This window comes from Sorex fumeus, unplaced genomic scaffold (assembly GCF_029834395.1).
Source record: "Sorex fumeus unplaced genomic scaffold, SorFum_2.1 ptg000129l, whole genome shotgun sequence".
In the NCBI taxonomy this organism is placed as follows: Eukaryota; Metazoa; Chordata; class Mammalia; order Eulipotyphla; family Soricidae; genus Sorex; species Sorex fumeus.
Window position 1 is genome coordinate 8,770,416 of NW_026606186.1, and position 15,973 is coordinate 8,786,388.

Consider the following 15,973-nt stretch of genomic DNA (forward strand, 5'->3'; position numbering starts at 1 on the left):
GGCTTTGTCCCAGGTGCACACGTTTCTTTCTGTGCGCGTCAGAAGCCCCTGGATGTCGTGGGCCTCCAGTGCACACACTCTCAGGACTCCTCCGGATGAATCGGGTCTTAGCATGGCTGGGACCCGGGTAGAGTCATACACATCGCACTTAACTCTCTGCCCATGGTCAGTCCCCTGCCGAGAGCCCAGCCTTCACTTTAATCACTCTAATTAGTGGGGAGTGGGGGGGAGTGAGACTCAGAGCAGAGCCAGCATGAAATCGGGAAGGTCCTTTTTTCTCTCCAGTAGAAGCCCATGAAGGGCTGGTGGGCCCTGGACGCCAGCCAGCCGGGAACATGGACCGCCACAGAACTGGGGTGGTCCAGGCTCACTCAGGAGTTGCCGGTTCCGAGGGTGAAGGTCACCCGGGGTCCACGTTCCTCTGTGGGTGTCCAGTGCTGGACCCCAGTTCTCTCTGCCCTCTGAGGGGCCGCTTCCCTCAGGGCTCAGCAGAAGAATCTCCCATCTCACGAGAGCGGGTGTCTGAGGCCTCAGTTTCCCCAGAGCCAGCCCCGTAGGGGACCCCAGGAGGCTCATGTCACCCGTGTTGGCCTCACTAACCCCTTGTCTGAGTTTCAAGAGAACCGGATGCTGCCACTGGCGGGATTCCCTCGCCACCCCCCAGATGGCACGTGACTCCATGGGTCTGAGTGATTGTGATTGTTGGGGTGCTGAGCCTGCTGAGAGCCGAGACACCTTCGGCGGTGCAGTGAGCGAATGACAGGCCTATTGACCGGGCCCTGTAATTTATCTGGGGGCATCCATGCTGCATTCAGAGAAGCAGCACCGGCTCCCCGAGACCCAGCATCACAGAGGCCTCCAGAGGGGAGGGTCACCCACCAGGGCAAAGCTGACAACGGCCACTTCCTGACCCAGAGCCACCCACAGGCCCCCCTGCCCCCCATCCGCGGCGCTTAGCATGTACTGTCAGGGTCCAGGTGTACAAGTGCCTGGTGAATATTAAAGAACAGAAGCGCTGCCCCATCACGCCCGCTGAAGGGCTCGGGAGGGAGGCTGGCGTCGTCGGTCTCTGGCCAAAGCCGCCTTCCTGGACTCTGGCTGACAAGGGGAGCAATTGATGGGGGCCATTATTAAGGCTCTAAGTGTTTCTCTGTTGTTAAAGATCTTTTACAAGCCCGGAGTGACTGATAGTGCCCAAGGAATTGGCGGAAGCTTCACTGAGAAATAGAGGCTGGTGAGAGAGATCAGGGAAGGCCGCCCTGGGAAAGGGGGTTGAGGGTTTGGGGTGGCAACGTTGGTGGCGGGGAGTTGAGGGGGGCTGTCATGGCTGACCAATTGTCCACCCTGGGCTTTAGGCTAATTTCCTGGTGGTAAGAAACTAAGTCCCGTGCAGGTCAGAATGTCCTTCCAGGGGGACCCCCATGGACGGGGCATCCGAGGTGCTTGAGAAGAGCAGATATGCTCCCAGAGGACAGTGAATGCTGAAAGGGTCACTTCTTTTTCTAAATTTGTGTGTGTGTGTATGCATATGTGTGTGCATTTATGTGTGTATGTATGTGTGTGTATGTGTCTATGTGTGTGCATATGTGTGTATGTATGTGTATGTGTATGTGTGTGCGTGTGTGTGCCTTACCTGGCGGTGCTCAGGGCTCACTCCTGGCAGGTTCGGGGGACCTTATAGGGGGTGCTGGGGATCCAACCCAGATTGACCAAGTATAAGGCCAGTTCTGTCACTCAGCCCCCCCGGGCAAGAGTCTCCTCTTAAAAATCCCCTTTTTATTCTGTTTTTTTTTTGGGGGGGGATACCTGTCTATGCTCAGGGGTTACTCCCGGCTTTGTGCTCAGGGATCACTGCTGGTGGGTTCAGGGGACCATACCGGATGCTGAGGATGGAACCGGGGTCGGCTGCGTGCGAGGCAAACGCACACCCTCCCCACCGTGCTATTGTTCCAGCCCCCTGTTTTGATTCTGCTCAGCTGAGGCAACCGAGCCATGGCAGCCTCGAGGGGGCTGTGGGCACTTGGGAGAGCCTGGATCTGGACCCCAGGCCTGGTGCCGCTCTGGGCCAGCCGATGGGAAGATGGCAGCGGCCGTGCTCTGGGGAGGCCCTGGTGCGGCCCCTGCAGGAGGCCTCCCTCCCATCCTGGGCCCAGGGGTCAGGCAGGCCAGGGCCTCTCTGTTCTTCTCTGTAGGTGCCTGGACCCTTCCAGATGGGTATTCACCCTCATTTGGTGCAGGACTGGCCGAGCTGCTGGGCGGCAAAGGCTGGGCAGGCTTGGGCTTGTGTCTGCTGGAGAACAGACTGGAGGGGCGTCCTGGTCATTGCCTCGTCACAGTCTTGGCCAGGGTCTTGGCCACAGTCTCCGCCACAGTCTCGGCCACGACCTCGGCCGCAGTGTTGGCCATAATCTCAGCCACAGTCTCAGCCATGGTCTTGGCCACAGTATTGGCCACAGTCTCGGCCGGTCTTGGCCACGGTCTTGGCCACAGTCTTGGCCAAGTCCTGGCCACAGTCCTGGCTACTATTTCTGTGCCTGGTGTGGCACCTCCTTCCCACCGCCTGCAGCCGGGACTCACCCGGGGACGGGCACCCATCATTCCGAACCCCCTGCCAAGCCCCTGCTCCGTCTGTCATGAGCCCGAGAGGCCCGGACCAGGCGCTCATCCTTCCCCCACCCCCACCCCAGGTCCGCACAGTGAAGGACGGCGACCCCTCCTGGAAGCCCACATTCATCGTGAAGCCGGACGGAGGGTGCCAGGGGGACGGGATCTACCTCATCCGAGACCCCACCGACGCCCGCCTGGCGGGGATCCTGCGGAGCCGGCCGGCCGTGGTGCAGGAGTACATCTGCAAGCCCCTGCTCATCGACAGGCTCAAGTTCGACATCCGCCTGTACGTCCTGCTCAAGTCCCTGGACCCGCTGGAGATCTACATCGCCAAGGACGGGCTGTCGCGCTTCTGCACGGAGCCCTACCAGGAGCCCAGCGCCCACAACCTGCACCACATCTTCATGCACCTCACCAACTACTCGCTCAACATCCACAGCGGCAACTTCGTGCACTCGGACAGCGCCGGCACAGGCAGCAAGCGCACCTTCTCCAGCGTGCTGTGCCGGCTCTCGGCCAAGGGCGTGGACATCAAGAAGGTCTGGTCCGACATCATCTCACTGGTCATCAAGACGGTCATCGCCCTGACGCCCGAGCTCAAGGTCTTCTACCAGTCGGACATCCCCGCGGGCAAGCCCGGGCCCACGTGCTTCCAGGTGCCTGGCCCGGCCCCCGGGGGTGGGGGGCGTGGGGCGAGGGGGGCCATGGGAAGCGCCTTGTGGGATTCGGGGCCCCCCTGCTGCCTGGCTTTTTGCTCCCTTAGTGAGGCTGGTTTGGCCACACCCGGGAAGGACTCTGGGAGATCCAAGGTTTCTTCTTTCTTTCTTTCTTTCTTTCTTTCTTTCTTTCTTTCTTTCTTTCTTTCTTTCTTTCCTCCTTCCTTCCTTCCTTCCTTCCTTCCTTCCTTCCTTACTTCCTTTCTTTTTTCTGTTTTTGGGTCATATCCAGCGATGTTCAGAGGTTATTCCTGGCTCTGCACTCAGGAATTACTCCTGGCAGTGCTCGGAGGACCCTATGGGATGCTGGGAATTAAACCCGGGTCGGCCGCGTGCAAGGCAAATGCCCTCCCCACTGTGCTATCGCTCCGGCCCCTGGTAGACACATTTCTTGGGGCAGCGTTCACCCCCTGCGTGGGAAAGCAGCCCGGTACTGTCCCCAGGCTCTCCCTCAAGACGCCCCGGCCGGGTAGCACTGTAGCACTGTCCTCCCATTGTTCATCGATTTGCTCGAGTAGGCCCAGTAATGTCTCCATCATGAGACTTCTTGTTACTGTGTTTGGCATATTGACTAGGTCACGGGTAGCTTGCCAGTCTTTGCCGCGCAGGTGAGATACTCTTGGTAGCTTGCTGGGCTCTCTGAGAGGGGTGGAGGAATCGAACCTGGCTCGGCAAGGCAGGCCACATGCAAGGCAAACGCCCCACTGCTTTGCTATCACTCCACCCCTACGGTCGGGGCAACTGACCTGAAAAGCAATGAGTGGCCCCGAGACCAGGCCCGGGGGTCAGGGCACAAGGCTACCCAGGTCTCCAGCACAGCCCCCGGTTTTTCACGGTTTCCTGAGCACCACCGTTGTGGCCCGGGGGATCCCCGGGTCTATGGGGGTATTGGGTCCAGGGTGGGGGGAGGGGGTCAGCGGCACCCCAGGGCCGGCCCCCACCTCCGGCCAGGTTGGTTGAATGTCTCTGGGATGGCGCCGCTATTGAAAACCAGAGAGCTTGCAGGTAGAGGCTGCGTTTGCAGAATCGAAGGGAGAAGGTCAAAGGGGCCAAGCCATGGACAGCTGGGCAGTGGGCACTGTGCGGTGGGGGTGTCCGCAGGGGACCCCAGCCCTGGATCTGCATGGCCAAGAGCAGAGAGACTGCGGGGAGCTGCAGGGACAGGGGCAGGCTGGGCCGGAGGTGACCAGAGCGTCACCTGTTCTCAGCCCAGCGGTGAGGTAGCCACGGGCCCAGAAGGACCAGGAGGCGAGGCCGGAGTGGCCATGAGGGCCGGGAAGAGCCCCAGGACGGGGTTGGGGTGCAGAGACAGGCGTGAGGGCCGGGAGGAGCCTCCCGGGTCATGCCAGGGACAGTGGTCACCTCTGCTGGACAGTGGCTGCGGACATCCAAGCCATAAGCCATGGCTCAGTGTGAGCATGCGGATGGGGTCAGAGCCTTGTCCTGTGGGGGACGGGCTGCCTGGGGCTGGGCAGGCTGGAACCTGGGGTGGGGTTGAACTGGGGGTCAGAATCGGAGTTTGGATGGGCTGAGCCAGAGCGTGACTGTTTGCCGGGGTCCACCCCGCCTCGGGGAACAGCTCCGGACCAGGCGGCCGCCGAGTGTAGGAAGCGTGACTATTTTGCCTTCCAGGGGCTGGAGAGAGAAAGTACAGCCAATCAGGTGCCTGCCCTGGCACACGGCCGACCCCGGTTCGATCCTTGGCACGGCACGTGGTCCCCCAAGCTCTGCCAGGAGTGCTCCCTGAGCACAGAGTCAGGAGTCACCCCCAAGCTACACCACCCCCCTCCAGAAAGCTGGGTTATGCTTTGCTCCTGGCAGACGTTTGTTCGTGTGCCTGTTTGATACACCTGAGGGGTATCAGCAGTTTCTTGGGGGAAGAGGGTGGCGAGGGGGAAGCGTTCACGCCCCAGCGAGGTTGGGGCCAGGGGGCGTCTGGGCCCGCGGGAGGCAGACGCAGCCTCCCATGGCCTCCCGGCAGGCCTCTGACAAGAGGGGCTGGGCACAGGCTGGCCTGCTGGGGGGTAGCCAGTCCCCCAGTCCTGCACGAAGGGAGGCCATCACGCCCCCCCTGCCGCCTCCTCAAATTCTTTGCACAAGGGTTCCCACGTGCTCACCCTGAGGGAGCCCGTCTTGGACAGACCCGCCGGCCTCTTGGGGGCCCGGTGTCTGCCTCCCGCAGCCGGACAGTGCGGCCCGGCCTCGAGGCAACCCGTTGAGGGGAGGGAGCGCCGGCCAGTCAGAGAGCCTGGTGGTGCCTGAGGAAGATGCCTGTCTCCTCGGCTGATGGCTTGGCATCCCTTGGGGGCCCTGGCGTGCCCAGAAGTTCCCCAAGCACCTTACTGGGAGGTTCGGGGGGAGAAGCCTTTAGGGAGGGGGGCTGCAGCCCCGGCTGGGGGACAGCAGCCGTGGGTCTTCAGGGGTCTTCAGGGAGCAGAAGGGGGGATGAATGGGCCTTGGGCACCTTGCCCTTCTCCAGCACCTTTGACATAAGGCAGGGATTGTCCTGTGACCACAGCTCAGTGTCCCGAAAGGCCCGGGGGGAGCTCAGTCCTTCAGCCGGGCTCAGGGACATTTCCTGCTGTCCCTGTGACCTGGCAGGGCACCACCTGAGGCTGAAGGTCGGGGCCAGGAGAAGACAAAGCCCAGGCCCAGGTTGGGGGGCACGTGTTTCTCATTGTGAGAGACAGAGAGAGAGAGAGAGACACAGAGGGAGACAGAGACAGAGAGAGACAGAGACAGAGAGACAGAGACAAACAGAGGGATAGAGACAGAGAGACAGAGACAGACAGAGAGACAGAGACATAGAGACATAAACAGAGACAGAGAGATAGAGAGACAAGAGAGAGACAGAGAGACAGAGATAGACAAGAGAGAGACAGAGAAAGAGACAGAGAGATAGAGAGACAAGAGAGAGACAGAGACAAGAGAGACAGAAAGACAGAGAGATAGACAAGAGAGAGACAGAGACAGAGAGAGACAAGAGAGAGATAGAGAAAGACAGAGACAGAGACAGACTGAGACAGAGATAGAGACAGACAGAGAGAGATAGACACAGAGACATAGAGAGGCAGAGAGAGGGACAGAGAGAGAGAGAGACAAGAGAGAGACAGACAGAGAGACAAGAGAGACAGAGAAAGACAGAGAGAGATAATGAGACAAGAGAGAGACAGACAGAGAGAGACAAGAGAGAGACAGAGAAAGACAGAGACAGAGAGACAAACTGAGACAGAGATAGAGACAGACAGAGAGAGATAGACACAGAGACATAGAGAGGCAGAGAGAGGGACAGAGAGAGAGAGAGAGGAAGGAACTGTGGGGGTCGGAGCGATAGCACAACGGGGAAGGTGTTTGCCTTGCACACAACCTACCCGGGTTCAATCCTCGACATCCCACAGGATCCCCAGAGCACTGCCAGGGGTAATTCCTGAGTGCAGAGCCCGGAGGAACCCCTGAGCACCACCCAGTGTGACCTCCCCCTTGTTCCCCCCCCAAAAAAAAGAATAAAAGAGAAAAAGGAAGCATGGCTGCGCGGGAGTAATCCCCAGTGTCCCCGCAGATTCTGGGTTTCGACATCCTCCTCACGAAGAACCTGAAGCCCATCCTGCTGGAGGTGAACGCCAACCCCAGCATGAGGATCGAGCACGAGCAGGAGGTGAGCGGTGGGGCTCGGCCGGGGTTGGAGGTGGGGGGAATGCCCTCGGCTGTGTGTGTGTGGGTGGGGGGAGCCCCCACTGGCAGGCAGGTGGAGCACTGCAGCCCAGCCCCCGCTCTGCCTGACCACCTCACCTCACACTCAGGCTCCGAGTCTGGGCGTCGGGCCTCCCGGTTTCCAGGCGCGCCTCTCTCCGGGGCTGAGCCTGCAGACCCAGCTCGGCCCGGCCGGTCCGTCAGCCCTGACGTGCGCTAATTAGGCGGCCTCGGGAGACGGGCTCATTGAAATTCTATGAATATGATTTTGCCACGGCAGGCTGGAATCACGAAGACAAATAGTACGGTGGTTAACTGGGAGCTGCTCCTCTCCGCCCACCGCCCCCTCCACGTCCTTTTTTTAAAAAATGTACCATTGGGACCTGGAAGGGAAATACACCAAGTGTTCCTGTGGGGTTTGGGTGGGAGGAGGATGTCGATTTCTTTTTCTTTCTTTTTTCTTTTTTTTGGGGGGGGCACCACACCCAGCAATGTTTGGGGGTTACTCCTTCCACTCGGGGATCACTCCCGGTGATGCTCGGGGGGCTTTATGGGATGCTGGGGATCGAACCCAGCTTGGCCACGTGCAGGCCAAATGCCCTCCCTGCAGTGCTCTCACTCCGGTCCCTAGACTTAATTTTCTTCATCTCCTTCCCCTAGTCCCACGGTGTCCACAATAAGCAGGTATGATCGGAATCATCACTGGGGCCAGAGGGATAGCACAGCGGGTAGGGTGTTGGTCCTGCCAGTCTGGGTTCAATCCCTGGCCTCCCAGATGGTCCCCCGAGCACTGCCAGGAGCAGTTCCCGAGCACAGAGCCAGGAGTAACCCCTGAGCATCTCTGGGTGAAAAGCCCCAAACAAACGACCACGATCACAATCACGACCATCCTGTTGTTCGTCTATCGCCTCGAGCAGGCCCCAGTAACGTCTCCTTCGTCCTAGCCCTGAGATATTTAAAAAGTGCCATATTCAAGGCTCTTTCAAGGCTTAGGAGAACAAACAACAACAAAAAAAATTGAGTCGATTTGAGTCATCAGAAGGCTGGTATTGTCCTTCCTTTTAAAGTGTATTTTGACTGATGAAAGTCTACTTCCTGCAGTCAACAAATTATCTGTGATCTAAATGTTAAATTTAATAAAGCTGGTTACTTTTATAAAAAAAAATAAAATAAAGTGTATTTTGTAGGGGCTGGAGTGATGGCACAGCGGGTAAGGCGTTTGCCTTGCCTTGCTCACAGCCAACCCATCTTTGATTCTCAGCATCCCATATGGTCCCCCAAGCACCGCCAGGAGTAATTCCTGAGTGCAGAGCCAGGAGTGAACCCTATGTGTCGCTGGGTATGACCCAAAAAAGAAAATAAATAAATTTTTTTAAAAAGTATTTTATATGTAAAAATCTTTTAAAATTTTGTTTTTTGGGGTTTGGGGGGGCCACACTTGGCAGTGCTCAGGGCATACGGCGGTCTCTTTGCTTAGCGGCTGGAGAGACAGTGCAGGGTTTAAGACACTTGCCCGGCACACAGCAGACCCAGATTTGATTCCAGGGTCCACACATGGTCCCCTGAGCCCTGCCACAAGTGGCTCTGAGCACCGCTGGGTGTGGTTCCCAAACCAGCAAAATAAATAATTGAAACCCCTCTTTACAAGAAGCAAACTCTAACCATCTAAGGACGGTTGCTGGGGTGAGGGCGTGGCCAGCCCCTAACCGACAGCATCCCACCCGGCCCTAACAAGGAAACCTCGCCCCCTCCAAGCTTTCTCCAGGGGTCTTTGAAAACGTCCCCAGCCTTGTGGATGAGGAGGTGAAAGTGGCCGTGATCAGAGACACCCTGCGCCTCATGGACCCGCTCCGGCACCTCAGGGAGAGCCTGTGAGTACCTCCTCGTGCCTTCCGCTTCCGTCGGCGCTCTCTGGGGCCCCAGTGACGCCGGGAAAGTCCTCTGGCCATCGAGGAAGGCCAGGAGGTGGCCCGCCCTTAACCGACAGCCCCCCGCCACGACCACCCCAGGACCAGCATCCGGGAGGGGAGGAGGGGACACACACATACACACACACACACACACACACACACATACACACACACACACACACATGGGTCCTCCGTGGAGTTCAGAGGGTGAATTTTGACCTGAATCTGGAAGAATCTCTCCTGCAACTCAGGGCTCCGGGTGTGCTCTGGTGTGTGACATCAGACTTGGGGGGGAGGGTGAAGGAGGACGTGGTCCATCACCCCCCCACACACACACTCCACCCCCACCGTGGAATCAGCCCTGGCATGAATGCCATTTTACTTGGTGCTCTGTGTGTGTGTGTGTGTGTGTGTGTGTGTGTGTGTGTGTGGGGTAGGGGGTGGGGGTGTGTCTTGATTTTCATTTAGTTTAATTATTTCTTCATTAAACTACATTCCCAAGTCTCACCAAATAAGGGCAGAGTAGATCTCACGGTGCCCATGTGAGGCAGAAAAACGCCAAGTCGGGCGTTTCCAACGGTGTTCTGAGTACCCCAAACTCATCAGGCACGCCCATGTGTCCCCCGCCCCCCTGCAGGGAGAGAGGACTCACGGCCCTGCGTCCACTCAAAGGGGACAGCTGGCTTGCCCCAACAGCCAGCTTCCTCCGCTGTGGCCTCTTGTCCTCCAGGCGCAGGTGCTGCTGGCCCCGGGGAGGGGGAGCTTCTCCCACACTGGGCCCAGGGAAGGGGCGCTTCTCCCCCGCCAGGTGCCCCCCTTCGTGCCCTCTGTGGAGTGCTCCCAGCCCCTGGTCCCTGCTCCCCAGCGCAGACTTGAATCTGCCAGGTCTGGAGCCTGACTGCAGAGGCTGTGGTTTCTCAGGGGGACGCCAGCCTGCAGTCCGGGGAGGGCCCCCCAGGAAGAGCGTTTGTCCCGTGTGGGTTGGTGGGCTGCTGGCCAGGGTGACCTGCCGTGGTGGGCGTGGACGCCACCCAGCCATACAGCTAGGGCTCCCACGGAGACATATTCCTCGGGCAGGCCTGCTGAGCCCCCTAAGCAGCTCAGGTGCCCCCCACGTGTCCACCGAATACACAGCTGCCTCCATTAGCCTCCTCTACGGGGACTTTGGTCAGCTTGGTCGCCATGTGGCACCCCTTGAGCACTGGCACTCTCCTGGCTGTTAATCTCCCCTGTGGAGGGGAGACTGTGACCTCAAAGGGCCATGGGGAGGTTTGGGCGCTCACCCTGCCCACATGGCCCACTAGCACAGTGTTGGAGAGAGGCCCTTGAAACAAACATTGGCTGTCAGACTACCTTAGCAGGCTCCAGTGCAAAGGCCCTGGGGTCACCTGAGTGGACTTAAGCTGTACCTCCAAACCCATGTGAGGGTTCCACTGTCTTTTTATTGTGAAATGGTGTCAAAACATGGTCTTCCCCCACCCCACCCCATTTTGTTTCTTGTTCTGATGATTTCTTTTTACAACCGCCTGATGTTCTGTCTAATCCGTTTGAGCTGGAGATGTAAAATTTAATAGTGGTGGGGCACAGCCCATTGGGGAGGATAGAAAAGGTATTTTACAACTGATCAAGTTCTAAGGAACAACAGCTCATTTTTAATTTAAAAAGCATTGACTTTTCTCTTTCTTTTTTTTTTTAATTGATACCCAGGAACATTTAGAACTTTAAGAACCTGACTGCAATTCTAATACAGAAAATTTTCACCTCACCCTTCTCTTACCTACAAGAAAAGGGTGTTAAAAGCTAAATGTCACTTCCTGGTATTTTTCCTTAATTTCATGCTTTATTCTTATTTATTTATTTATTTTTAGACCTAGCGATGATTGGCCATGAAATCACCTTATACACTGTAAAGCGAAACAGAAAAGGTTGCCATTACCATTTTGCTTTATTAAAATGTGTTTTCGAGGGGTGGCCTCCTGGGCATTTGCGGGAGGGGGTGCTGGCTGCGTGGGCCAGACCCATGCAAGACCCCAGGGTGTCAGGCTTGGTATGAAGGGCTCGGAGCCGAGGGCTGGGGGGACACTCGAGATTCGGGTCGAGTCATGCTGTCAGGGATCAGACTCGGGGTCTTGTGTGTGCAGGTGTTTGTGCCAACATCTGAATTACTTGCCCTTCTCACTACTGTTTCTATGACCTTATGGTAGAGAAAAAAAGGGGTGATGTGTGATTTGCAATTTTTTTTTGACTTTTTGGGTCACACCCGGCGATGCACAGGGGTTACTCCTGGCTCTGCACTCAGGAATCACTCCTGGTGGTGCTTGGGGAACCATATGGAATGCTGGGAATCGAACCCGAGTCGGCTGCGTGCAAAGCAAATGGCCCTCCCCGCTGTACTATCATTCCAGCCCGGGATTTGCAATTCTTGTGCTTAGAGCTGCTGGAATACCCTCGTGGTGGCCCACAGGGTGGTGGGTGGGTGGGGCTGGGTTCTGCGTGTCCAAATCTGAGCCCACATGATGCCAACCACAGAGAGTGATGCCAGTTACCCTCGTGGGCAGAACGGATCCGCCGCCAGCGCTACCCTTCCCTGCCCCGTCAGCTCCCCGTCAGGCAGGCCAGAGGGGCGCCCTGGTTGGTCCTCTCTGGGGAACCGCATGTCAGCCGCAGTTCCCCGGGCTCTCCCCTGTCCCCACAGAGAAGGACCATAGAGAGGGGGTTTGAGCGCCTCCCTGGCCTTCCCTGCTCTGGCTGGAGCCATGCGGATGCCAGGGCAAGCTCAGGGAGGGGCACCAGGCCTCTTGGGTTGCATTTTTGCATCCCCCCCCCCCCGTGGGGGCTGGGGACCCGGGGCTGCTTGAAAAAGTGGGGAGAGGACCCAGCATTGCCCATCCCGGGCTGCAGAGACGAGAGCCAGACCCCAGCCCTCAGGACGCGTCTCCGCAAAGAGGCGACGATGGTCTTCGCAGGAAAGGCCTGAGGCTGCCTGGAACGTGCTTGGTTTATTGCCTTCCGCTAATAAAACCCCTTGCTGGAACCCATTAACAAAAACACAGAGAAAACCAGCCACCAGGAACGCGTCGCTAGCCTTCCCTTTCCCGACATTTCCCTGAAGATGATGATTATTATTTTCAAGTGATTATTTCATCGATTGATTGTGTGGAGGTCGGCTGTCCTCCGGGAAGCCATTGTACGGGTATTTTTTTCTCCTCTTCCTGAACCAAGATATTTCCGGTACCCAGATGCCTTGCTCAGGAGTCAGGCCCCAGACTCCTATAAAGGAAACCCGAGAAATGTGTGGGACTTTTCCTGCCATCGCAGAGCGTTCCCCCAACCCCCGGCACCGGGGAACACTATTTTGTTTTGTTTTGTTTTTAAAGTAAAACAGATTTTATTGGGAGGTTTTGAAGGGAAGGAGGGAGAGAACGTGGGAGAGAGTGGAGAGTAACACGCTCAAGAGAGAACGTGGGCTTCTCCAAGGGCGGAGAGAGCCCCAGACACACATCCCAGTGGCAGACAGGAAAGCATGAAAGTGTACAGCTCAGGAGGGGAGATGCGGGCGACACCTGTGCTCAGGCACCACATGTGCTCGGCCCCGTGGGTGCAACCAGCACCTGGGCTCGGGCGGCATGGAACAGGACTCCCCAAAGGCACAGACAGCCCCGTCTCCCACAGCAACAAGTCACCTTCCTCTTCCAGGTGACTGCCTCCCATTGCCATAACAACCAGGTTTGTTGTGCAGGGAGACGTCCGCTGTGGGGCCCGGACCATTTTGCCTCATTCACAGTCTCATCTTCCAGAGTCATTCTTGGGATGGATCTCGGCTTCCACTTCTTCCCTGGTCCCTCAGCAGAGCCTCGACCCTTGGGCCACATGTAAAAGCCCTCGATGAGGGCCAGGGGAGAGTGCGGCAGTGAAGACGCAGCCAACCTGGGCTCGACTCCTGGCACCGTGTGACCCACTCCCCCCGCCCCGCCCCCACCACTGCGGGGCTGTCCCCAGCATCACAGGGCACACTGGACTCTCGCAGTGATGCCTGAGAGTGACCAGTGACACCCCTTCCTGAGCACCCTGACCCTCACTAGCCTCACTCTTACCCCAGCCTCGCCAATGAGCAGACCCCCAAGTGAGGAGGGCGACCCGGAATCCGGGGTAAAGGGGACGCTTTCGCAGAGAGCAGAGGGTGAGGGCGCGCCCAGGCTGCTCTCAGAGCCGGGGGTCCTGCTGTGACTCAGGACGGCAGCTGCCGGCCCAACCACGGACATTCAGCCTCGGTCCCTGAGCCTGCCGCCCGGCCCAGGCCCAAGCTGGCCTGAGAGGACACGGGCCTCGTCTTCTTTCGCAGGGAGCAGAGGTCGGAAGCAGCCACGTCTTCCAGGGCCTCATCTGATTGGCCACTCCCACGATGCAGCGCTGATGGGGCGATGGTGGTGGTCGGAAACCCCGGGGGCTGCCTGGAAGCCGAGGGGTGTCCTGTGGCTAGATCCCACATGGATACATACACGCGGACCCTGCATACTATGAGGGTTTCTCAGGGAGCAGGGGTGGGGGGTCCCCCGGGGCAATTGTGGCTCTAGGCCTGCCCAGGAAAAGCCGCAGTGGGGTGCCTGTCAGCCCCGACCGAACGCCCGCCTCCAGGGACGGGCCATAAGTGAATTTGCTCCCAAGACCCACATTGGGGCCCCACCAGCCCGGAAAGTGCAAGAGTTGCGGAACATAAGGATGGTCAAAGGAAGAAGGTGTGGGAGAGAGATTTCTGATGAAAGGAGCTGAGAGATGGAGGGGCACGGAGGAGGGGCCTTTGAACCTTGGAACAGAGGCTTAACGGGGGGGGGGGGGGGCAGGGAAGGGAAGGAGGCTCGTTTCCCTGTTTCTCGCCCCCGCTCCCCGGGACCAGGGCGTGGGGCAGCGGCTTCAGACGATCAGATCATTTGCATGGGCTGCGATGTGCGGGGGTAACTCCTGGCTCACGCACTCAGGAATTACTCCTGGCGGTACTCGGGGGACCATATGGGATGCTGGGAATCGAACCCGGGTCGGCCGTGTGCGAGGCAAACGCCCTACCCCCTGTGCTGCCTGGAAGGGGAACACTGGAAGGGGAAGATGGAGACTCGGAGGTGGGATGATAAAGCAAGGAACTGCTTGTTTTCCCTCCGGAGAGTCTGAAGATTTCAAGGGAGCCGTAATTCCTCCCAAAGCTGTAATTGTTCTTTTTTTTTTTTTTAACCTGGTGGAAAGGCTGAGATATTTCACCCTTCTCTCTGCAAGGCCAGGAAACGGCAGAGCTAAAGCCAGTTTGTCCAGGCTTGGGGAGGCAGGGAGACACAGCCTGCCCCCCAGTGCCTCAGAAAGTTCTTCCCGCATGGGGCCGGAGCAATAGCACAGCGGGTAGGGCAAACATTTGCCTTGCACGCGGCCGACCTGGGTTCGATTCCCAGCATCTCATATGGTCCCCGGAGCACCACCAGGAGAGCCAGGAGTAACCCCTGAGCATCGCCAGGTGTTACCCAAAAAGCAAATAAAACCCAAAAAGGTATTCCTGCACGGGGGGGGGGGGGAGGGGCGCAGGGGGCAGCTGGCAAACTTGTCCAACACACCGCGTGCCCTCACAGGCGTGGGTAAAGACTGCCCGATGGCAGTGCTCTGTATCACTGTGGGCGCCCGCGCTCGCCGATGCTTCTGTGTGATGCTCCTTGTGCCCTGTCGATGTGGCACAGGGATATGTTTGGAGACTTCTGGGGAAGGCAGAACCTCCTAAGCTGGTGTCAGCTGTCATCCCTGAGGCCCGGAGGGTGGGGGGGAGGCAGGAGGAGGGGGGCCTCAGCATCCCTGGCTGTTGTCCAGGCGCTGTCCAGCAGGGGCTGGGCTTGCTCTGGGGAGGAGGCAGGGCAGGGGACAGGACCATGGGGCTTGTCCTGTCCTCAACTGTGAGCCTCCTGGTTCCTCTCACATAAAACCAAACAGATGAGGGCCCCCCCTTCCCCTGTTCCTTCAGCACCTCCCATGAGGGCGCAGTGCCTGGGGGTCACCTTCCGCTTGGTCCTCCCAAACCCGGGTACAGCCGATGTCCCCATCGCCGCTTCTGTCTTGCAGCCGAGGACATAAAAGGCCGAGTGACAATGCTCAGAACCATCGTAGTTGGGCTCGGGAGTGGCAAAGGCGCTGGCTCGCCCTGGGAAACAGTTAGATGAGAAAGAACGCAGCTCAGTCAGAGAGCGGCCTCTGGGGCCTCTGTGGGCCTCCCGGTTGCCCAGCTGACATCAGGGCACCGACCCCTGACTCCGTCTCCCAAGCCCCCCTAATGCGAGCGGGTGCTGGGGGCAGCCAGCCTGGGAGGAAGCTCTTGGGCCAGCCTGCTGACTCCTTCTTGAGAATGTTCCTCAGTAGAATAAGGAGTAATTGGGGGGGGGGGGGGGAATTGTCAAGCAGTAGGCAGGCCAGACCCCAGAGAACCAGAGAACCAGATGGGGCGGGCAAGGAGGCCAGCAGGCATGCTTGACGTCCTGTGGCCTGGTCAGCGAGGGCTGGGCTGGGCCGGGCCAGGCTGGAGCTCTTTCCTGGTTGGGGCCATCGGGTATTCTACAAGGAAGCCGTTTCCTGAGTCGGCCTGGAGTGTTGGAAGTGCAAGGCAGGAGACAAGGGCGGGTGGTCCAAAGGGGGGCGAGGGTGTATGGGGTGCGGGGAGACCAGGGCAGGCTGAGACCACCCGGCTGTGTTTCCCAGGCCAGGCAGGCGGCAGCAGCTGCTGCTTCCTTGCTACCCATCTCTTACATGCGTTTCTCTAGATAAAAGTCACACGTGCAGTCAGAGAGGACAGACGTAGAGTGACTGCACTCCTTTGCGGGATATAAAAATAAATAAATTGATATATAAACCCTAATGAGACTGATACCCAGGGGCAGTAGAAACAAGGGTCAGGAGGATGGGTCCACAGTTGGACGCTTGCCTCAAGTGCTGGGGGAAAGGGCAGTTGGGTACAGAAAGGACCGCTGTGGCAAGGATAGTTGGAAATGATCACTCTGGGTAAGAACTGCATCTGAAAGGAGGAACAAA

General features: G+C 58.2%; 1 protein-coding gene across 1 annotated transcript in view; it reads left to right on the plus strand.

Moving 5' to 3' along the window:
• TTLL11 (tubulin tyrosine ligase like 11) overlaps positions 1 to 15,973 on the plus strand; it is a 203,158-nt gene that overhangs the window by 81,309 nt on the left and 105,876 nt on the right. The window contains exons 4-6 of the mRNA XM_056138582.1: positions 2,688 to 3,263; positions 6,883 to 6,978; positions 8,769 to 8,884. Of these exons, the coding sequence (XP_055994557.1) occupies positions 2,688 to 3,263; positions 6,883 to 6,978; positions 8,769 to 8,884 (788 nt within the window). The remainder of the gene's footprint in view (positions 1 to 2,687; positions 3,264 to 6,882; positions 6,979 to 8,768; positions 8,885 to 15,973) is intronic.